General features: G+C 36.0%; 1 protein-coding gene across 2 annotated transcripts in view; it reads left to right on the top strand.

Moving 5' to 3' along the window:
* The window catches only part of GAS2 (growth arrest specific 2), a 125,332-nt gene that overhangs the window by 17,520 nt on the left and 82,796 nt on the right, over positions 1 to 25,016 (top strand). For both annotated transcript variants that reach the window (XM_081798453.1, XM_006727290.3), the window contains one exon: positions 381 to 502. In XM_081798453.1, the coding sequence (XP_081654579.1) occupies positions 381 to 502 (122 nt within the window). The remainder of the gene's footprint in view (positions 1 to 380; positions 503 to 25,016) is intronic.

The raw sequence follows: 25,016 nt of genomic DNA, 5'->3' as shown, positions 1-25,016 counted from the left end.
TAAAATATGCTGAAACTTAGAGAATTAGAGCACCAGGAAAAGGAGAGAGCTTTGGGGGAAATGAATTTGAGGAGCATATAAGAAAAAAATTAGTGGGTTTATAAGGCTGAGGGAAAGAAGGAATCAGGAGTGACAGGTAGAGGGTTTCTTATGGGGGGTGATAAAAATGTCCTGAAATTGTTCGTGGTGATGATTGCACTAAAGGAAAACATAAAATTCCAAAGAAACAATTCTTTCCTTGAGTTTCCATCCCAGGTATATGTAACTCAGCTGGAATAGAAATTTTGGTGATAAAAACTGTGTCAAATACGTTGGTATGAATGTCACATTTGCATTGGGGAATGATTGTGTTTTTATAATGCTTCTTTTTGTTACTGTAGGGAAGGAGATTACAGCAGAAACTTTTATGGAAAAATTGGATAATGGTGCCTTGCTCTGTCAACTTGCAGAAACTATGCAGGAGAAATTCAAAGAGGGCATGGATGCTAACAAGCCTCCAAAGGTAAAAGACCCCCAGGCAAAAATCATTCAGGGGGTGGATTACATTTATAGTTGCTTATTAACAGAGTTTTAGTATTTTGTTGTCAATGGGTATATTAATATGTCTATTAACAAAACACAGAGGGTGCATTTTAATTAGGCAACATGTTATTTGAACTCTAATTACATAAATTACATAATCCTTTTGGTAAGTCTAATTAACTAGAAGGTTATGGAAATTGATGGTATTAATACAAAACAAGGACTGTGTATAAACTGGTTGAATCTGATGTATTGATTACAAATTTAGCACAGAAATGATTTATGTCATCAGGAGGTGAAAAAAATCTGGGCAAGAAATGTTTACTAAATAAGTCTTTGTTTCCAAATAGATCATTATGGTGGATTATTAGAACAAAATGTCTAGAGTGTATGATATATTTTTTTAAATAAGTTGTAGCATTGAACTAAGTCACTTCAGACAATTTTTTTTTCTAACTGCTCAGATTTCTGCACATATTCTTTTTTAAAATTTATTTTTTTGAGAGAGATATATATATATAGAGAGAGAGAGCATGCTGTGCACATGCAGTTGGGGCTGGGAGGGGGACAGGGGCAGATGGAGAGGGAGAGAGAGAATCTCAAGCGGACTCCCCACTGAGCATGGAGACCAACCTGGGGCTCAATCCCACGACAATGAGATCATGACCTGAGCCAGAATCGAGAGTTGGACACTTCACTGACTGAGCCACGAAGGTGCCCCCACATAATTCTTTTATGATTATTATAAGCACATAATGAGAGTATGGTGCTTGATACTTTTTGAAGGAAACAAAATAGATGACACTTTTCTTATTTTTTAATAGAGAAGGAAAAAGGTAAAGAAAAAATAAGGTTAAAATAATGTTGAAAACAGCTTTAAATGAAATGAAAATGAAATTGAAATGAATGAAATGAAAATTTTAGGAATTGTTAGATTGGCTATAACTCTGGCAAAAAAAAATCCAGTAAAACTGATAACTTATGTATAGTTTCTTTATGATTGCCGAACTAAAATTAGAACACATATCAAGCTCCTTAAAATCATGTATTTTTTTTTACAGCACTGTACTTACTTTGGGGGTTATATTTCATATCACTCTGTAAAGTACTATATGCTATTATACAAAGTCTCTCCATTTTTTTTTTTTTCATCTTAAAAGCAGTTCTGTGAAAGTATTAGTTAATTCAGTGGCTCCCAAACCTTGCTGCACACTGGAATCACTTGAGTATCTTTAAAATATACTCAGATTGGGCTCCCGTACCTGAACATCCTGATTTAATCCCTATGGGGTGCAGCCTGGGGATTGGGATGTCTCCAAGCTCTGCAGGTGATTCTAATGTGCAGCAAAATTTGGAAGCCACTGTGTTGGTATTTTTTTTTCTCTTTCGGATAGATGCAGACTAAGTGGTCTGTGTGAGATCCCCTGGCTAGTAAGTGACAGAGCAAGACTTTGATATGGACATCCTCTTTCTGAGCCTGGTGCACCTCATTTTAGCTCACTGCGGGTAGTATAGACATGAAGAGATTGTTTGTGAACATGCTCATGTCACACTTAATGTTAGGACCCTTAGGAAGCCAATAACTCTCCTGCCGTGCTTTCCACTGTAATGAACCTGACCTCTACTTCAGCTTACCAAGGAGAAAACAACACCTAATAGGAGCACAATTTGTATAGAAGGTTCACTGTGAAATAATTCACAAAGGGGAAAAACTTGCTGGGCCCAGATTCTTTGGAGAGCATTATGTTAATATTGCACTGGTCCTGAAACTTCCATTTGATTTGCTTATTGTTAGGAAGAGTGACCATTACTTCAATGTTAAGGTCTTAAATCCTTCGTAAGTAACAAAGAATAAACAACTCTACAAAGGCTAGTGTAAGGTTTCCTGGTTTTGTTTTGCAAACTTATGCTTTATAAAACAGAAGCAGAGGGGCACCTGGGTGGCTCAATCAGTAAGTGTCTGCGGTGGTCTCAGGTCATGATCCCAGGGTGCTGGGATTGAGGCCCAAGTCAAGTTCTCTGCTCAGTAGGAAGCCTGCTTCTCCCTCTCCCTCTGCGTGCCCCTCCCCCTGCTTGTGCTCTCTCTCTCTCTCTCTGTCAAATAAATAAATAAAATCTTAAAAACAAAAAAACAAAAAAACACAGAAGCTGAGCTCTCCAAATAGAATTGTAATTGTAAGACCATCAAGAGTAAACCAACCCCCAAAGCATTAGCCTATAATTCAAAGGCTTTGGTCTTGAGCACGTGTTACTTGGGTTCCAGTTTTGTTATTTACTAATTAGACATGTCTATCCTTAGTTTCTGTACCCATAAAGTAGGAGTAATAATTATGCATATATACTTTCCAGAAAGCATTGCACAAAAAAGACTCTAGATAAATATTATTTCCCTTCTGTATGTGAAAGAGTTAAGAGATAATGATGAGAATTTTTGATTTGCTAGAAGAAACTAGAAGAAAAAGATAAGTACTTTGTAAATGTTCATAGTTAACATGATACATTAAAATAGGTGTACCTTTGCCCTAAATCTCCATGATAATATGTAATATTGAGAATAGTTATGGATCAAGATTTTGATAGCTGTTTTTCCTTTGAAACATTCATTTCAAATTATATCATTTTTGTAATAAAACTCTGAAACATAAAAAGAAACAAATTAAGTTTTCCTTTCAAAGTGAGTAAAACTGCAGCAAGGTTTTATTAAACTCGAAATACTTCCTTGATCCTAAGCCATTTGTTTAATTAAATATAAAGTTCAAATTTATTCTGATTATGATAAATATATTTTTATTTTGAGTATAAAAACTCAACTGTGGTAATTGAACAAGTGTAGATTTAAAAATACTCTTTATGACCTCACTTTCAGTGCTCAAAAAATCAAATTTAATCTGAGTTAGAAACTGACACAATTACTCTTGACTGAATTACCTTCTGTGTCCTTGGCAGAATTTGTATATTTCACAACTTACTTCCAACAATATGCAGTTTAAATCAAAATAGCATGTGTCTTACTATATGAAAAAAATGCAAAGAAGGCTAGTTTTTCTTTTTTACATTTGATGAGAAATTTTTCAGTAGATGAGCCAAATGGCTAATATTTCACAGCTATTATGGGTCATAAGTATAATTTTGTCAATCCATCCAAGTTTGACACGAGCATTTTCATAAGTCCAATATACTTTTATTTTCAATCCATATTTTGTCTAAAACAGACATTATATGAAATTGTACAGCATTTTGCTGTTATTAAATCTAACTTTACACAAGAATAAATTTGCTAAAACCCAGGTAGTTAGGTGTACGTTGAATATTTCCTATAGAAAAAAAGGAGGCTTTCAAATTGTGTATAAATAACCTGTAAGCTACAGTATTGTCTGCTTGCGTGTATAATTATTTTCCACCTTGGCATTTTAAAATCTAGGAACAATAGTGGAAAAGACAGAGAAGTTGGTCGATACCTTTGATGAATTAGTGAAACTGTTACAGTTAGGGAGATGTTAAAACAGGATTACATTTAAGAGAATCAACCACAAACTGGATCCCACCTAAAGTCATGCCACAGGAAGCCCTTTGTAATTTTCTCCTAGCACTTAAATCTCACATGCTCATTCTCTAACAATATTTTACTTTTCCTGATTGATCTTTAATTTGGGGATTTTATAGCTGTATAAACACATTTGAGCAAGGAAGTTATGCTTGGTATGTATGAAGTATGTCCATGTTAAGAGTGACTTCAACACTCCTAATATTTGCAAGTATATTTAATAAATATATTAGACAAATTTACAAATTTAATATTTACAAATTTACAAATTTAATATTTTAGTTATAAATCCATGAGTCATATCCTATTATGGCTTGATAAAATACTGTGAATGAAAATAAATGCTATCCGATGATTCTTTCTAGGCTTTCCAATAGATCAATAGAAATAGCCTCTCTATGTTTGTTAGCTATCAGTAGTTAATCCTAGGCTTTGTATTTTCCCACTTTGTATGGAAACATTGCAGAAATTTCAAGGAATTAGGCAATAGTTAGGTAGACGCTTTTGAGACTAGTGTGCAGCAGTTTAATGTATAATCTGATTTTGGTTAGTTTATATGTACCATAATATGATTAATTCACTCTAACTACAAATGTTAATATTCCTGGAGCTCAGGACCTTAAAAGGCAAAAATCTAACCAAAACTAATCTTTTCAATACCTATTGGGATGGGAAAACTAAAACAAGCGATAAATCCAAGGTCAGATTTTATGCTTTTTGACCCTTAGTTATCTGACTCAAAGTTGGCATCTCCAATCAAGACAGAATAATTGTTTCATTGATGTATAAACTTTCACTTCCTGGTCCAGATAGAATTCAACTGTTATTGTATATTTACTCTGTTCTTTTTCTACCAGTCATGACTTGCTGATTTGTGTACAAGATTCTCTCATTGACTGGGGCATCAACATGGTGCATGACATTCAAAGGGTTCAACCTCTCTTTTTCTCCTAACATTCCTTTCTGTTTGTCTCATTTATCTTGAGAGTCCCTGCCCCAGACATCAGAGTTTCCCTGGGTTCAGAGCTTCCTTTGACTTCAAAGAGCCCTGGGTGGTTAGATCAGTTTTGAAGCACATGAAGGGAAAAGACAAAAAAGAAGTTCTGTTACCTAGTAGAATGCTACATTATGCTCCAAGGAAGGAACTGAACATTCACCATCTAAATGTAGAATCCAGTCCTTGTTTGGGGGAAAGAACATCCTAGTCAGATAGAATGTCTATAGTACATTTGCCCATCAAGAATATCTAGTTATTTGAGCTGCAAGATAACACTGCTTCAGGATGTTTTACCATCCAGGAATTAAATAAAACATAGAGATTAGAGGTTTTTCCCTCAAAAATCAATAGCACGTTTTGTTTAGAGAACATCTTATCAAGATTGATTTCAGAGAAATCCAGAAATGTGTGTTTACTGCTGATACCTCTGACAGAACAAGAAAGTATGGTAGAAGTGATAAAAAGGTTTTTTTGAAAAGAAAATCTCAGCTGTGATTAATCTGGAGTCATCTATATCTGGCTATGCAATTAAAATAACTGTGTATTCCTTAAGAAATTCATGATTTTTAAATGCAAATATAATGCTAGGACTAAGCCAACAGAGTGAGTCATGATAAATGGAGGGAATACAGGTATAATGATGTGGAAATAAATGATTTTTTATGGGTTATTTTGCTGCCTGGACTGAGAGGAAAAGAAAAAAAAAGAAAAGTTAGTAATAAAGCCCAGTTCCTCAGGATTTAAAAAAAATACATCTTCAAGTTTTAAATATATAAAAGTAAATTATTTCCCAATATAAAATTAATTCCCCTGTCACCATTTCTCTAAGTTCTTGACCACTGGGAAAATCTTTCATCTTTTTGTCAGAAACAATGAAATATCTTGCTGAGTTTTTTTTCTCATGGGGAGTGTTTCTCTTCTAGTCCATCTTATAGAGTTACGCCTAAATGAAGTTTTAATACATAGCAATAAATGTTGATGTATCATATAGAATTATATGAAAAGGAGCTTGACTTTTTTTCCCCACCCATAGTCAACTAGTCATAAAAGACTTGATACAGGTCTTGATCTGGGTTGCTCTATGTGTGGGCTAAGGAAAACAAAAGCAGCAGGATGAAAAAGTAACCATAATAGGGAGTGAGTGATGGACTTAAGGAATTTACCTGGATCTTAAGGCCTAATTGAACTAGTGCCAAATGTGACGGAATATCTTAGGTGATAGAATATTGCTGAGCACAACTAAAAATGTGGCCAAGTTGATCATCTGGCACTAAGTTCATAATGAACATTTCAAGTTCTATGGTCCCTCGTGTCCCAAGATGGAGATTCAGTCTCCATCAGACAATAATAGCAAGCTAGGAACATTTGCATGGTGTCCTTTACAAAGAAGGCAGTGTTCCTACATGGCCCCTACTACTGGACCCAGAAACTTCATTTAGTTGACAAAAACCCCATTCTGGGTTGGCATGTGATTTATCTTCTACCCTCTGGAGTGCATGTCTGTTATGAAGCCGTCTGGTGTGCCTACTTTTCCTGCTCTGTAATATCAAGTCAGCAAAATACCACGATCTGACAGAAGAGTGTGTTGTGTGATGTTGACATGTTCCTATAGGTTATGCCACAGAGCCTGAGCTGATGTATAGGATAGTAAAACACTTCGGTTATTTTTGTCAAGTGTATACAAACAGCTTTTGGAATTTTCTATTTATCAGGATTAAGAAAATTGTATTTTCCAGATCAACAGATGCATGCTAAGTACTAGGATATTTTCTTTTATCCTTTTTGAAAGGTTTTATTTATTTATTTTGAGAGAGAGAGAGCGTGTGTATACACAGGGGGAGGGGCAGAGGCAGAGGGAGAAAGAGGATCTCGAGTAGACTACATGCTGAGCATGGAGCCTGACGTGGGGCTTGATCTCACAACCCTGAGATCATGACCTGAGCCTAAATCAAGAGTCAGACACGTAACCCACTGAGCCATCCAGGTACCCCTAGGATATTTTCTAATATATATTCTTCAGTGGAAACACCACATCTAGAACAGCAACTCTGATTGAAACTGTTACTTCATTATTTATCCCTGCTGTTGCCCACATCTCATCCATCTTTTATATTGGCTTGAGTTGAATGGAGATGTGATAGAAATCACTCTCCTTGCAATGTTCAGGTCATTGAGAGTGCATGAATCTCTGATTTTTTCTGAGTTGTGATATTTTATCCCCTATGTTTGGGAATAAAAATTATGACAGTTGCTGAGATTACTCTTGCCAATTACTCATTCAGGGAAAAATATAAAAATAACTTCTATATGTACAAAGGAACAATAGTCATAACTTAGACTTAGGTCAAAAATCCATCTGTCACTTGATCTCCATAAGGCACTTCCCTTTCCCTAATGCGTAGCAAACTATTCAGGTCCCTTTAACGATTAGAAGGAAGCTTTACAGGCAAGGCATGAGATCATTACTCCTTTCATTAAGTGGGCCTTGGGTCTATAAATTGGCTCTAGTCTAAGAACAGGGTCATCAGAAAGATTCTCTCATTTTGCTGCCATTGCTGTTTCTGTTATACAAATCAAGAACTTAGGAAGTTGCCTTTCAATTTACAGCTAAAGGCCCCATGATTAATAAACCATAGTCAGATCTCCCATGGGGCAGATTATTCAGAGATTTGATTAGCCTACTTTGTATTCTGGCAACCATTCCACCTTGCCTATGACAGTTAAGTGTCACTACGTATTCCTGCCACCCTGAGAATCCCCATTCACATTAACAAGAGAAAACTGTCTCCAGCATCCTCTTTCTGGATCGAAAATCACATTAGGAAATTCTGGAACTTTCCTCACCAACCTGTTCTTCATATCTTAGTAAAAAATAGAGCCTCCCTGGGCCCCACTGAGTGACCCGGGAAAAAGTAGGCTTAGGTGAGGTGCACATTATCAGTTGCATGCAACATTTCTTTTCCAAGGTTTGAATTCCTTCCTCTATATTTTGCCAAGTGGTTTCTAGCCTTTTAGTGGCATTTAGGGTGTGCTAGCTTTGCATTTTCGTTTGTGTTAGGGAATCTAGCAGACTATTAACCGGATCATCTGTAGCTATCCATGCTAGCACACGGAATTCTAGTTAGTGCAGTTAAAGTACGTTAATTCTGCCAAATCTAAAATTACATCCTGCTCTCCTCAAAGTAACACCCTCAAAGTCTATTATACAGATAGAGAAAAACCCTGCCATGACATACTTAGTGGCACTCAAGATTTTAAATGTATGTTGAGACTATGTAACCAGTCAGCCAGGAATTCCTGTATTGGCTGAGAGTTATACTGTGAGATGGGTCTAAATCCAACCTGATCCAGGCTGCAATATTTTGATACCTGGTGGAGATCAGCAGCTCTGACTATGGCTAGCTGAGATTTTAAGGACAGAGCAATGGTTCCAGGAATGTCCAGGTTAATTGATACTCCTTTCTTAGCCTGGTCCAGGAGAATACCAGGGGTAGAGGAATCTACCATGTACCTTCCCTACTTCCTGAGAGGGAGTGCCAGCCTATCCTCCCCCCTTCACGTCTCTGCCCCTCCCCCAAGATAAAAATTTAACTCTTTCCCATTTGGAAACAAACTGGTCAGGGGACAGGAATTTAGCCAAGAACAGGAGCCAATACCAAATGCAAATCATATTATTTGAATTCTTTATATCACAACTATTCTGTGGAACATTCCTCTGCATCCAAAAGCTCACATGTAAAAGAAACCTGATTGATTTCTCTAACTAGGACAACAGAATTTTTGTAGATTTTAAAATTCATAGTATTTATCAATAATGAGTTATAAAGCTGAAAGAGGTTATTCTAAACTATTAAAAAGATTTATTTGGCTTAATCATGCTTAAAAGAAAGATTGGGTTATCTTTCTATTCTCCCTATGAAAATATATATTTTTTTTAATTCTTATGTTAATCCCCATACATTACATCATTAGTTCTAGATGAAGTGTTCCATGATTCATTGTTCGTGCATAACACCCAGTGCTCCATGCAGAACGTGCCCTCCTCAATACCCACCACCAGGCCAACCCATCCTCCCATCCCCCTCCCCTCTAGAACCCTGTTTGTTTTTCAGAGTCCATCGTCTCTCATGGTTCGTCCACCCCTCCGATTTCCCCCGCTTCATTCTTGCCCTCCCGCTACCTTCTTCTTCTTCTTTTTTTTTCTTACCATATATTGCATTATTTGTTTCAGAGGTACAGATCTGAGATTCAACAGTCTTGCACAACCTATGAAAATATTTCTAAATTATTGTTTATGAAGAGGCAACCAGAAAGTATAAAGCCAAAATCTATAAGGAAAAGCAAAATAGTGTTCTGTCAGGCAGTTAATTAATTAAAATATTATGTTCTTTTTGTGCATTTTGATGGTTCTAGTGTTTATCATCTTTTAAAAGCTATTTATTTGTTGTGCCTTCTTTTATTATCTTAAATAAATACCTGATTCCATATCTGATTTCATATTCATAATCCTGTATTCTTTCATAAAAATGATGCCAAAATACTGTAAGCTTAAAAGCCCACAAAAACAGTTTATTCTCAAAAAAGAGAATGCTAGTTTTCCATTCCAGTTTTGTTCTAGTATCAGCCTCAACACCAATTCCAAATATCTCATATTTTTCTGAACTTCACTCTCTGATGCTAAAGAAATAAAAACCAATAGCTTTGGAAGACCTAGGATTTATACCAAATCCCAAGGTTATAGAACATAGATACTTAGGCAGTCACTTCAGAGTACCACTGTCAGATTTAATCATTTTAAACACTTTTAGAGAGCTCAGCTAAGCAGAGTGGTTAATCGTGTGGACTCAATAGCCACACTTCCTGGGTTTAAATCATGACTCCACTGTTAATTAACTTGGGAAATTACTTAATTTCTCTGTGCCTTAATTTCCTCATTTGTAACCTGTGGCTAATAATAGTACCTAACTTATCAGTTGTTATGGTGGCTAAATTTAATCTACATAAGCACTGAGTAATACCTAGTACATGTGGGTGCTCATTAACATGAAGCTATTAAATCCATTTATCATCTCTCTCAAGTTTCAAATTTTAGCAAGAGGGAGTATGATTAGTGTGATTAACAGCCAATTCTGTGGCCAGGTCATGGCCTCACCTTGATTGACATGTCCTCAGACTGAATAAAATGAGAGAGGGATCATTTCCTAAAGAAAAGGAAGAGGATCTTGGAAGAGTAGAGATGTTTTTAATGATCATACTGTGTAGGTAGTAATGGCCTCCATATTTATGGTTTCTCCATCCATCACAACACCTGGACCATATTGTTATACTTGGTTGTTTGCTTGCTTTTATCCCTTTACTAGACTCTAAGATCTTCGAGAACATGGTTAATATGTTATTTGTATATAAGTCTATCATAAAATCTGGTGTATGGGTGCTCAGTAGATATGTTTTTGGATGAATGAATGAATGAATGGCCCAGTGTAGATATTTACTTGCAGATCCAGAATGCTGTTTTTAGTGAATTTTAGCAATTCTTGATTTGGAATCATGAAGACTTTTATTCTCACCAAGTTTGAAAATTCTCCCTCTGCTGGTTTTTCTTAACTCAAAAGTCTTTAATGTTCAGAATCGTAAGGAACAAAGCTGACTTTTAGGTAATGGGGAGAACAGAGAACTGGAGAATTTTGGGGTGGCTCAGGGAAAGAAAAAGATTCTGAGGACATTAGAAGTGCTGATAAGAGATTGGCAAAGTAATAGACCACGGAAGTCTAATTTAGTAAGAGAATTCTGGAGATTGGTCATTTAGTTCATTGCAAATGTTATTATATAGTCACATGGTATATTATTATTTGAGTTCAGGGTGTTATCTAAAGGTAAAAATGATGACAGAAATGAGCATATTAATATCCAAATGTTTTATTCCATTTGAGGATTATTTTTCAAGACCTGTTTATAGTGTATACCATGGTTCCAATAAAATAAGGATCAGATGAGTGATAACTAGTGGTTTTATGAATTTCTTCATCATGGATAATTAAGAAAAAGAATAATTGTAGGCCCTTTCATGGAATAAGTTCTCAAGAGATATTTTTGACCTGAAATGAGGTATTACTACAGTAATTAAGGGTTCTGTCTTTCAATTACTGAAGGAGCTGTAAAGATGAAATCACTGTGGAGGGTGTTTTCTTTGCATCTTTTTCTCAATAACCACCCCTTTTGTCCAATAAAATAGTTGGTGAGTGAAATGGGAATATAAGAACCATTGTTTCTTCTCAGAGCCCCTAATTAGCCATCTACCAAAACAGTCTTTAACAACCAAGGAAAAAATACAGTTTCTGTAAAACTGCAGGAGGGAACCAGAGAATTTCAGTGCATAGGAACAATAAGCATTAAATGTTGCTACTGGCTTCCCAAAAATGTGTTATTTTATTAACTGAGGGATAACTCAAAAAAGAGATGAAAATGATCATGGAGTACAGCAAGTTCATTTTATTTCAACAACCTTTAATAATATAGAATGTTATGAACTACAAATATTTTATGATAACTGAGTCCTTACTTATATATATTATTTTAAAATTTGATAGATGATTGATGAGTCTATGTTTTAGAAACAAGAGATGATGTGATTTACTGTGAATATTTATGTGCATATATGTTGTTGGTAAGAAAGGTGGTGATGTAAAGGTAGACCCAGTCTCCTCAAGGAATTTGCTCTCTACTGGGGAGAAATAGGATAGATGTGGTATTAATGGAATACCTTGGAGGTCATGCTCACAAAGTGATTTGAAAAAAATTAGTTTTAAGCAGTCACAGGTGAAATAAAAGAAAGGCAATATTTTATCATGTGGTTGAATTTAGAACAGAACTTAAAACATATAGTAGTATACATTGAAAAGTTTTTATACACATAGTTGTTTAAAATTTTTATTTTGAGTGTATGTCATCTACCTCCTAAAATCAAAAGGTACACCAATTAAAAATAATAATGCCTGCTTTATAAAATATAATGGCTGTGCACACATCTCAGTGCCCAATGCGCTTATATATGAGGCTATTGCAATGATTTAAGTGGATTTCAGCATATGAATTTGACCATTCCTGCTACCCATACATTATTATTACATCCTTTTCCTCTTTTATCACAAAGTCAAAATTTTAATTAAATTATTCTCATCTGGCTGTCCTCAGTAAATGATAGAAGAATTGCCACTGTCCCTGTTATATAACTCTTTTAGTGGGTGGTCAAGATAGCCACTGTTTAAGAAGGTGGGCTGGGTTTTTTTTTTGGGAAAATTACTTAAAACAGTATAAAGTTTGTTGAATTATCTGTATGATGAAATTAGAAGCATATTTGCATACTTCACAATTATTTGGACAAGTGTACAGGTTCTAGCCAAATGGAATATAACCGGGTGCAAAGCATGGAATCAACCTTTGTGATAAGCACTCATGTTTGAGATGGTTTTCTTTTTATGTATAAAGAAGCAAATGGAAAGAATCAGAATTATTTTAGAATTTCCCTCAATTGCAAGAGAGTAAAATATCACCTCCTATTATCATGTTTGGTTCCTCACTTATTTGTTATATATAGACCAATAGTTGCCAACCTTTTTATTATGAGTGAAAGGAGGTCATTTTCCCAAATTCCCATGGTCTTTTTCACATTGGAGTTTGCTTCTGATGAGCTAAGAGATGCAGGAGGGGATCTCTAGCCTCACTCAGTATTCTGCTAAGAATCCCCACATTCCAGAGTGAGGGGGAGAGGAGAAAGACTAGGTGGCAACATTTAACCTAGATATTTACCAAGTTTCAGAGGCTACAGATGTATGCGAATCTGCTGATAAAGGACCCTCCTTCAAAACTACTCAGCAGTTCTTTCCTTTCAAAGTTAAAACTGTAAGCTATGGTTGGGTAGTGTAAATAATGGTTGCATTAGAAGCATATGAAGCATAACACTAAAAATAAAACGTGTCGAATTGAAATTCCGAAAGCATGAAAAAAAATTAAAACAAACTCTGGATTAGAAGAAGGAGGAACACACACACACACACACACACACACACATTTTTCATCTACATAATTTCACAGCATCAGCAGAACGTTGCCCCCAAGCGTAAAAGTAAACCTGATGGAATTTTTCCACAATGACATCATCTGTCCCACTTACAGGCTCACATCCTGCATTTAACCACATGCAGGCACACAGGCCAGGAGTGTAACTGGGGAACTGTTTTCCTGATATTTGATAGCACAGACTGTGGCCACTGCTGTGTCAAAGCACTCTGGATATGGAATACCATGTCACGAAAAGTCACTCTCACCATATGGAGAATAGAGAACTAATTACTTTAAAATGAGCTGTTACTCCATGCTTTGGAGAAATTCAGGTCATTTAAATAAATCAATAATGAACATGCATGCCACTTCTTAAAGTAGAGCATTTACAGATTTTATAACAAGAACCTTTTTTAAGGGACTGGAAATTTGAGGGAAAATGTTTCTTTTTAACTTGAAAATGTCTGAGGATTGCTAGATGACTTAAAATGTAAGTTCTCAGCATATATAGGTGTGTGTGGTCCAAATATGTGGTACTGGTACATTACAGAGTAATGGCATAATGTTTCTTAGATGAGGTAATTGAATTTATAGTGTATGGCACTCTTCAACTGTATCTTAAGCTTTTAGGGGCTGACTACATGAATACCTGCCATTGTTTTGCTTAGCGGTTTGAAAATGCATTACATATCATGCGTGAAGCTGTCTAGTATGTATTTTGTGTTTGTATTGCTTTGCTAGTCATGTCTAATTTCACACAGTGTAGGCTGTTCATCTAATGGATGCCTCCAGGTAAGAAGTAATACAGCAATTCCTGTAACTTGAAGCCAAAACTAAAATCAAAACAAAATAAAAAAACTTAGCTCTATCAAAAGTTGGTCAAAAGAACTAAACCCTCTGAAGTAAAAAGGAAGAAAGGAGTCTTAAAATGGGAGTGAACTGACTAACATCTGGGTAAGGGCAGGAACTCTATTGAGAGTCAGTTTTGTACTAGATGTTATGCAGGATGTGAAGGCAAATAAGTCCTAGACTCTTCCTTCTGGATCAGGAATACTTGTGTTTGTACCATGCCTCCTTTATCCATTGGCTGAAGTCTGCCAATCCTTTTTCACAGTGATGTCTTTAAATATCTGCAATAAAACCTATAGGAGTATAAACACAAAATAGAACCAATTTTATTGAAATATAGTTACTACAGTATTAAAAATAAATATTAAAACACAAGTTAAAAGATAAGCAGTGTATTTGCTTATTTTATTAACCTGGCATTGGTTTTACAAATACTGTAGTTTTAAATTTTTTTATTTTAATTCTAGTGTAATTAACATACAGTGATATATTAGCTTCAGGTGTACAATATAGTGATTCAACAATTCTATACATTACTCAGTGCTCAAGGAAAGTATACTCTTAATCCCCTTCACCTGTTTCACCCATCCCCCCCATCCACCTCCCCTTTGGTAACCTTTTGTTTGTTCACTATAGTTGGAGTCTGTTTTTTTAAGAGTCTGTCTCCCTCTTTTTTTTTTTTTTGCCTTTGTTCATTTGTTTTGTTTCTTAAATTCCACATATGAGTGAAATCATAGGGTATTTGCCTTTCTCTGACTGGCTTATTTCACTTAGAATTACACTCTCTAGATCCATCTATGTTGCTGGAAATGACAAGATCTCAGTCTTTTTATGGCTGAATAATATTCCACTGTATATATACCACATCTTTTTTATCCATTCATCTATCAATGGACACTTTCACTGCTTCCATAATTTGGCTATTATAAATAATGCTGCAATAAACATAAGAGTTCATATATCCTTTCAAATTAGTGTTTTGTATTCTTTGGGTAAGTACCCAATAGTGCAATTACTGGATCATAGGGTAGTTCTATTTTTAATTTTTTTTAAAGATTTTATTTATTTATTGAGAGAGAGTGAGTGAGAGCCAGAGAGATCACAGAGGGAAAGGGAGAAGCCAACTTGCTGCTGAGCAGGGAGCCCGATGCAGAGGCTCGATCCCAGGACCCTGAGATCATGACCTGAGCCGAGGGCAGATGCTTAACCAACTGAGCCACCGAGGCACCCCTATTTTTGATTTTTTGAGGACCCCCCCATACTGTCTTCCACAGTGACTGCACCAGTTTGCATTCCCATCAACAGTGCAAGACGGTCCCAAAAAATGCTGTAGTTTTAAAGTATAGGAGAAAGTAAACCTAGTATTTCCAGACATATGCAACATATGTAATAGAAAATAAAACCATACAATCTCTATTGGTGAGAAAGGTGTGTAGTTTGATTACATTCATAATAAAGGAATATTAAAATTCAGTTAGAGGAGAGTAAAAATAAAGATAATTTTTTTTGCTCATCTCAAGTTCATGGTCTTCCCAGACCAAGAACCAATTCTGGATGATCACAATCTAGTGAAGATTAGTGTCATAGACATACAAAACTCAGAATAAACAGATTTTAAATAGGTACAGTAGGAAGATTAAGACAGGAGAGATTTATATTTTAGGTATATAATAAATGCATGTGCAAATATCTAATAATATATATGTATAAATTATATATATTGAAAATCGTAAATGAGGAACCAACTCATATTTTGTTCCATGTTATCATATTTGCTATATTTAAACGTTGTTTAAAGTTGAGGAGTAGCTATCTGATCTTTTTTCTCAGACTTACTGAATGCCATGGGATATGATAATAAAGCAAGTATTCAGTAGGTACTTCTACTGTGTCAAAATTTTAACATGGATTAAATCATCAAGTAATTTAAAACTTAGATCATGCCATTTCTTAGTTCAAAATTATCTAATGACACCATGACTTACTTCGACTAAAAGCCAAAATCTTTATGACTGCCTACAAGGCACTACATATTCTGTTCCCCAGCTATCTGATTTCATTTTCTGTGACTTTCTCCTCACTCTACTGTGTTGCAGTCATAATGAGCTCCTTGTTCTTTGAACCCCACAAGCAGGTCCCAACTACCACAGGACCTTTGCAATTGCTTTTCTGTCTTCTTAGAGTATTCTTTCCTTAGGTACGTGTATGACTTGCTCCTCACTCCCTTTAGGTCTCTGCTCAAATGTTGTCTTTTGGCTGATGCCTTCCCTGACCTCCCTATGTGAAGTCTTTCACAGATGATCTAGAATTTTCAACTTTCAATTTTCAACTCCCTGCTCCGCGATAGATATTTTTTTGAGTGCTGCATTCACGATATTGATAAATAAAAAGAAGAGTAAGGCATTCCTGTCCCCTGTCAAAGGGCTTACAGTCTAGTTAAGTAGATAAAATATGAACATATAAAAAAAAACAGGTATCAACAGGTGCTCAGTAAATCACATATACCAGTAGTTGTCAAACTTTGTATCACCATAGCATACATTATATTGATGATATTCAATCAATTATTCAAAAAACATTTATAAACACCGAAAATATGCAGGACAGGGTAACTTACAGAGTAGCAGGGAAGGAAGAGTAACATTAAGCCAACAGTGAATTACAACTGTGTTATGTATAAATATGGGAAAATCCAAGCATATGAGCGGCTTTAAGAGGGCACCCTGACCTAGTCTTGTAAAAAGGACTCTTATAGTATTCTGAAGCAGGAATGGGAATTATGGGAAAATCCAAGCATATGAGCGGCTTTAAGAGGGCACCCTGACCTAGTCTTGTAAAATCTTATAGTATTCTGAAGCAGGAATGGGAATTAGACAGAGAGGGAATCTAGAACATTCCCAATGCAGAACATAGCACCGGGGAAAGCCCTCAGATGTGGAGGCGCATGATGACTTTGAGGAACTAAAGGAAAGCAGGTGTTTGGATGCTAACATGAATAGTAGTATTTGGAGATGAGACCGGAGCTAAGTCTATTGGATGTTGCCCTCTATTAAGAACAACATTATGCCACTGAAGTATTTTAAACAGGAGCATGATAAAGTCTTTTAAAAAGATGACATTCGCAGTGAGGTAAATGGATTGGAATAGAGAGGTGAATGTGGAAGTGAGGAGCCCTCTTAGAAAGCTATTGCCCTGGTCGGGTGAGAGATAATGACCATTAGCCTAAGACGCTAGCAGTGGTCCACAAAGAAGCAGATGGTTTTGAGATCTATCAAAACTTGGTGGGGTAGGGATGGAAAATGTTTCCTTTCTTCCTTTCTAAGTTCTTTGGCTAGTCTAGTAATTAAACTGACATAAGACAAATTAATAGAAGAAAAAACAAATTAAATTTCGTATGTTTGGGAGTCCCATAAAAATACATGACTCAAAGAAGGGACCAAAGCAGGAAGCTTTTATATATTTTAGACAAAGAAACAGTACATTTGTGAAGAATTGACAAGACAAATGGGTTTGGACTCGGGGTAGTATATTGATGAAGAATAAAGAAGCATAAGGCTTGTTTATACGGTCTTCTTGGCCCTCAATGTCCATTATGATATAATGATCCATTATGTCCATAAGGATGCCTGCTGTAACAGGGAGGGTACATTTTACACGAGAGATTTATCTCCTGCTTTCTGAGAGACAGACCTTTTTGTTCTGGCTGTTTTCAAGTACTTCTAATTCAAAATAATCAATATGCCAAAGTGGTATATGTTGGGGTGGCATATCTGCTCCCCTTTCGTTGGCTTGGTGGGATTTGGTGATGAACTGGATGGAAAAGTGAGGGAGATTGGTCCAGGGTTTCATATGTAAAGAAATGAATGGTGGTGCTTTATTTTACAATTGGAAAGGCAGGGGAAGAGTAGGATTGGGGGAAAAATCATGGGTTTCTATGCAGTATACCCCCATGGTTACCCAAGGGTTATGAGCCTTGTGGGCTCCCTCTCACACCACTCCTTACATTTCTGCTCAAGAAAAAAATATAAGCAAGTGAGTTGGCAAACTCAGTTGGGCAAAGAGGTAAGGGAAAGGCAGAGAGAACCATTATATGTTGGGGCTGTGTGGTGGGAGGGAGCATGGGGAGCATGCAAGAGTGGGAGCAGAAGCTGGTGGGCCAATAGGGGAGATTGTGAAGTCATGATGCTAGGTCAGCAGGTGGGAACAAGACTAATACAAACAGTGGAAGTTGAACTTATAAGGAGCTTTGTCTTTATCCTAAAAGCACTGGGAAGCTAAATTTGCCTTTTGAAAAGTCCACTCTAATTAGAGTGTGGAGAACAGATATGAGTGCACAGCATAATAATGAAAAAAAATTAGAAGATGGATAAAAACAAATTGTGATTAAATCACCATACAAATGTGGAGCATCTGTTTTAAAATTTTTTTCCCTAAATACTTGCGGGCTTATTACAGTAATTACAGATGTGACGATGTAACTTATAACTATTTTTTCAGCTCCCCTCAGGGCCTTCTTTGTAAATAGACCAAAAGTAGACATGTATTTGAAAAAAAAATTAACATTAATTGAAGATAAGCAATCATCTAGGATTAGTATTAGGCACTTTCCAAAACATCTTATTTAATTCTTTTTTTTTTTTATTTATTTATTTGACAGAGACAGAGATAACGAGAGCAGGAACACAAGCAGCGGGAGTGGGAGAGGAAGAAGCAGGCTTCCCCTCGAGGAGGGAGCCTGATATGGGACTCGATCCCAGGACCCTGGGATCATGACCTGAGCCGAAGGCAGACGCCTAACGACTGAGCCACCCAAGCTCCCCATCTTATTTAATTCTTAAAACATGTTGTGAATGATAGATCTTAAGTTCCAAAAGGTTAAATAGATCAAGTAACTGTTCTTGTTGACTGCATCTTATTGCTGGTCAGTTGCAGTTTCAAGGCATAAGCCTTGCCTCTTTGATTTATTATTAGTTTAACATTCCCATCTTTCAAATTTACTGAGAGTCTAGGGAGATATCCCTATTGATGAACACTTACAGTGTGCCCCAAATCTGCAGTGCAATGAAGTTACCAAAACAAAATGAGAGAGAGAGAGAGAGAAAGTCTTTGTTCAAAAGGTGTTTGGAAGTATGTTAGCCGCTAAAATAAATTGGGCTTCCTGGAATCCATTCAGGAAACAATCTTGGGAATTCTGATAATGCTTTTCTTTGTTGGATATTTTACACATGCCTACCAAAAAGTAGTTTTAACTAAAATATTAGAATCGGTGCCTCTTTGAACTCAGAATTTGCTGCCAATAATTATAAATTATTATGTCTTAAAATGTACAAAATCTTTGTGGGGAAGGAAAAAAATTCAAGACCCATTTTAAAAGAATTTAAAAGAATTTTCTTGCTTGTTTCCTTAATGCAGAAAACTAACATATATTCTCAAGAATGTCTGTAAAACTATCATCATTTTGGGGCACCTGGGTGGCTCAGTGGTTAAGCGTCTGCCTTCTGCTCATGTCATGATCACAGAGTCCTGGGATCCAGTCCCACATCAGGCTCCCTACTTGGCGGGAAGGCTGCTTCTCCCTCTCCCACTCCCCCTGCTCGTGTTCCCTCTCTTGCTATGTCTCTCTCTGTCAAATAAATAAATAAAATCTTTAAAAAAAAAACCTATCATCATTTTGTCTGAGCCACTATAATTAATTAATAATTAACAATTACTATTAATTTTGTTGAGAATCTGAGGGACTACTGTGCCTGGTATCCAACAGCCCTTTCTCTGAGAAATCTTTCATATTCACAGAGTAAGTTTTTCTTCTTCCCATTGAAGCCTGACTCTTGCAGTCTTGATACTCCAGCTGTGAAGACAGAGGATACAGAACAAAAAGAAATCACTTTTTTTTTTTTACTTCCATAGAGTTATCTACAATTTTTTCTTCATTCCTTCAATTGACCCTTGACAACAAATGACATAATTATTTTTCCAGAGGACACATATAGTTGGATTCCTTCTTAGTTTAAAATGTTAAAATCTTTTCATTATTCCCCAGTAGGAACACTGAGATTATAAGCAGGCAATCACATGCATCTGTCTACACATTCAATTGTTCAAAGTCAAGGGATTTTCACATGAAAATCTGGATTTCTAAATTCATCTAAGAAAATGGAAGGTCTAACAACAGTGAGACTGTATTTTTTTATGGTAACCACTTAGAATTAAATAAATATGGCTGCCCCTCCTGGATATGGCATGAGCTCTTCAGTTTTCCACAATCCCTACAACTCCTTATAATCCCCCAGGAGCTAGCCACTTCATTCTTTTATTTGATTTGCCTGGCCACTTCTGGGCCTTTATAACCCTGATTGGAATTATAATATTGGTAATTCTTGTTAGGTATAAAATACCTTTTGTGATTCTGGCCCAGTTGACTTTTCTGGTCTCATTTTCTCTTCTACATGCATTCTGCGCTCAATCATAATGCCCAATGCTTGTTCAGGTCTCATCAGATGTTTCACTTTATAGAATGTACTGCCCTTCTTTTCTATGCCTGTTGAGCGTTTGAGATCCTTCAGTTTTGTACATTGCTGCTCATATGTAAGGTCTTCCTATAATGATGTCCAGTCAACCCCTCCCCAAAGTTAAATGCACACCCTGAAATTTCCCAAAGAGCTAAATTTTAACTCCTATTTAAATACTTAAACTTCTGTTGTATTTCTCACCATATGAAATGATGATTTTAAAGTCTTTTTCTCAAAAGACACTGAAGGTCTCCTGAAAGGAAACCTATCCTTATCTTTTTTGTATTTCAGTCTGCAGTGCCGAGTGTCACAACTGATATGGAGTTGTGATTTAATAATGATTGGTTGAATTGAATCAGATTAAATGATTTCTATTTAAAATCATTAGCCATAGCAATTAACTGAATTTTAAAGTGTAGGACTAGACTTTTGAAATTTTTAAGAAGCTGATCTCTGGGTAGTCATATGTGAATAATTAGTTGGGAGAACAGAAGCTTTTCATAGTAGTGTAGCATTTACATAATGATTCCCTTATGGGTGTATATGTAAAATTAGGCGCAATGTACATAAAAATGGAAAGAATGCATTTTCTGTTTAACAGCATATTTTTTTCTCCTTTTAGAAGCATTTGGTGCTTTTAAACAACTATCAATAACATAATAATGCTTTCATATACTTTAATTTTTAGAGCTGTTTTAAGTTCATGGCACAATTGAGCAGGAAGTACAACAGAATGGTACATTTGTTACAAATAATGAACCTACGTTGACACGTCATTATCACTTGAAGTCCATGGTTACATTAGGATTAACTCTTGGGGTTGTGCATTCTATGGGTTTTCACAAATGTATAATGATGTATGTCCATCATTATAGTATCATATAGAGTAGTTTCACCACCCTAAAAATCCCGTGTGATGAATCTCATGATGAATTTCCTATGCATCCCTCTCTTTTCCCTAACCTTTAATTATTTTACTGTCTCTATAGCTTTACCTTTTCTAGAATGTCATATAGTTGGAATCATGTAATATATAGCCTTTTCAGATTGGCTTCTTTCACTCAGTAATATACATTTAAGGTTCCAACATGTCTTTTATAGCTTGATAGCTCATTTCTTTTTAGTGCTGAGTAATATTCCATTGTCTGGATGTATGAGAGTTTCATTCACCTATTGAAGGGCATCTTCCTTGTTTCCACATTTTGGCAATTATGAATAAAGCATGTTTAAATAAATAAATGCTTTAAATAATAAATCATGCTATGAATATCCATGTGCAGGTTTTCATGTGTATGTAAGTTTTCAGCTCATTTACATCGTAACTTTTCATTATCCTTCTCATCCTTTAAGCCTGAAGTTTGAGCACTGAGCTTGAACTTCATTGCCAGCATCATTTTACATTATGGCAGAGATAATTTCAGATGACTCAAAATCTTAACATATTTTTCTATCACTATTATTCAAGTGACTTCCTCATGATTTTACTGGGTATACCAGAATTTGGATATGAGAAACCTTTTTTTTTCATATTTTTAAAATTTATGTGGTTATGAAGATTACACTAAATTTTGTTATAAGACCTGTTCTCTTTAGAGTGGAATATATCTGGAGAAGGAAAAGAGGGGCGATGTCCATTTTGAATTCAATCCAGTGAATTCAACTGCTACTGTACTAAATCACAGCTCACTCTGTCAGAGGCATGAGGTCCTATTGCAGAATCCCCAGGAGAGGCCGGTGGTACCAGAAAGAATTTCCCCCCTATTTTTCATTTTAATAATTTTGATCTTAAAGAATACATTTTCATCCTTTCTAAAGCCACTTGGTAGTTATAGTTAGATACCTTGATATCGTGAATGTTCAAATAATTTTATCGAGAGGTTTTCTTCAGGAAAATATATAGTGAAACTAAAAGCAGCAAGGGGATGCAAATGGAAACATTCTTTCCATAATGGAAAGAGTGACTTTATTGCCTGCATATTTGAACAGTACATTCTATATACCCTTTGGAAAAAGAAAGATATTAGTTCTTGGCAATTTCCACATCTTCTTTTATGTATCTCTTCTGTTTTATATCTGAAATGCCTACTCGATGTAATCAAAGGGAGTAGTTTGTCTCAAACTTTTGTGAAGAATGGATTATTTAAACTACTAGTATTAAATTTTCAGTTCACTGCATGTAGAAAAGTGGAGAGGGCATTCTCTCAATTTTCTTTGTAGTTTGGATGGGGAAAGAGAGTACATATGCTTGATTTTAATGTTACCTGACCCCAAAATAGGGGAATAAATCAACTGCTGAAATATATTAACTTCCAGGCATTGGTGAGCTGTCAAAGAACAGTTAGACGTGTATGGGTAAAAGAGATTGAATGATTTGATTTAAACTGCATATGAGCTCCATTTTTTTGTCTTGGAAAATAGAGAAACTAACACCTGCCTAATTCAGGGCATCATGTTTTGAGAATTAAATAGGATAATCTCTATGAAAGGAAGTTTTGTGTGCCTAAGGCATGATTTACACTCACAGTGTTAATTCCTTCCTTTGCCACCCACCATATGATTCAGGAAAAAAATAAGTCAGTACTGTGTCTAGTACTGCACTATATTTGACACTATGGCAGTATAATGGTAAATAAGAGCCTGGTTCGGGGGCGCCTGGGTGGCTCAGTCGGTTAAGTGTCTGCCTTCAGCTTAGGTCGTGATCCCGGGTCCTGGGATCGAGCCCCACATCCAGCTCCCTGCTCAGTGGGGAGCCTGTTTCTCCCTCTCCTGCTTCCCCTGCTTGTGCTCTCTCTCTCTATCTCTCTCTCTCTCTCTGTGTCAAGTAAGTAAATAAATATTCTTAAAGAAAAATAAGATCCTGGTTCTCTAGGTGTAGGCTATTATAAGGATTATAAATAGATCTATACGTACTATAAATAATCACTACCACCCTTTTGAAGCTGTAACACTCACAACCTTAACTAGGACATACACAGGTTGAACTCTGCAGCATACAAGTAAACTCTTTGCAAGTGACCAAAATAGTTTTGCCCCAGTAACTATACTCAGGGGAACTATTAGATTTGAGGGTAGTTGAAAGACATGGGAATGGTATTAGTTCAAGGGAAACTAGGCAAGTGGTCAAATATTGAACTCGCAAACCCCAAATAATGGCTTCCCTTTTCCTATTACACATGTGCTAATAGGATGGCCACAAGCCACATGTGGCTATTTAATTTTAAATGGATTTTTCCCCCAATTTTAGTGAGAAGTACTTGACATACGTCAATGTATATGTTTAAGGCATACAGCATGATGGTTTGATTCACATATATTATGAAATGAATCCCACAATAGGTTCAGCGAACATCCATCATCTCACATAGATTAAAATTAAGTAAAAGTTACAAATTAGTTCCCCAGTCACACCACAGTTCAAGTGTTCAATAGCCCCATGTCACTAGTGGTTACTAGAACATTCCCACCATCACAGAAAGTTCTATTGGAAAACTACTCTAAAAGTGAGGTTCAAGTTTAGGGTGAAGATAGAAGTAAATTGGCTGTCAGTCTTTTTCTGAGTTCTGGTACCCATAACAACAACAACAACAAAAAGAAATATTTGCAAGAAAATACGAAATAAGGAAATCATAGGTAAATTCAGCATATTTTTATGTGCATTGATAACAGGATAATGAATAACCTGTAAGGAACACTTACTTCTGTACTTGAATTATATTATTTAATTCACATTCACACACGCTTAACTGATGAGATGCATTGTTTTCTATGTGCATTGACTAGGAGAGTGAGGCACAGAAACATTAAGTAATTTGCCCAAAATATCATCCCAAGAAGGTGAGATAGCTGAGTGTGAACTCAGGGAATTGGACTCCAAAGCCCCAGCAGATAATGGAGTAAATTAAAAGCCTTTAGAAGTAAATTTAAATTCTTCTTATTGCAACCTAACCTGCTTATTCCCTGAAGCGAAAGCAAAGGCACGAAACCATTCTTTTGTACATTAATCATCCGGTCTCTAAGTATTTGGGGGGCCATGAATACATATCCTGAGTTAATCCCACTGAGAGAAAAAAAGGTAAACATTAGACTCTTGATATTAGAAAAATTAATGTGCATCCGTGTGATGGTTTACTAGAAGTCACTTCTCATTTTGCTAACACAAAATATGGAATCCAGACCATGGAGCCTGGAATACAGCAGTGTGACTCTTGCAAGTAAGTGTACCTAAATTTTTACCTAATCTCAGTTCGGCTTGGCGGTTATTCTCAAGTCATCATTCTCTATTCAGTAACTTCCAAAAATAGCTCAAAGTTGTCACTTAAATTTTTCAGTTATACATTTCTTAATTTATGGAAATCATTTAATATATAAATTATGCTATGAATTTAGTGAATTTTGAAGGCCCTGAAAATGTGTCCCCTGGGAATGTGAAAACTCTAATACAGTGTTTACTCCTGCCCCATGTTGATTACAATCTAGTTTGTGGAGTCGTCTTACCATTCATGCATGCATTCCTCAGTCAGGTTTTGAGGACATAATG

This window comes from Leptonychotes weddellii, chromosome 11, assembly GCF_054177405.1.
Source record: "Leptonychotes weddellii isolate Sample4059 chromosome 11, ASM5417740v2, whole genome shotgun sequence".
Lineage (NCBI taxonomy): Eukaryota > Metazoa > Chordata > Mammalia > Carnivora > Phocidae > Leptonychotes > Leptonychotes weddellii.
This window is presented reverse-complemented; position numbering and strand designations above follow the sequence as displayed.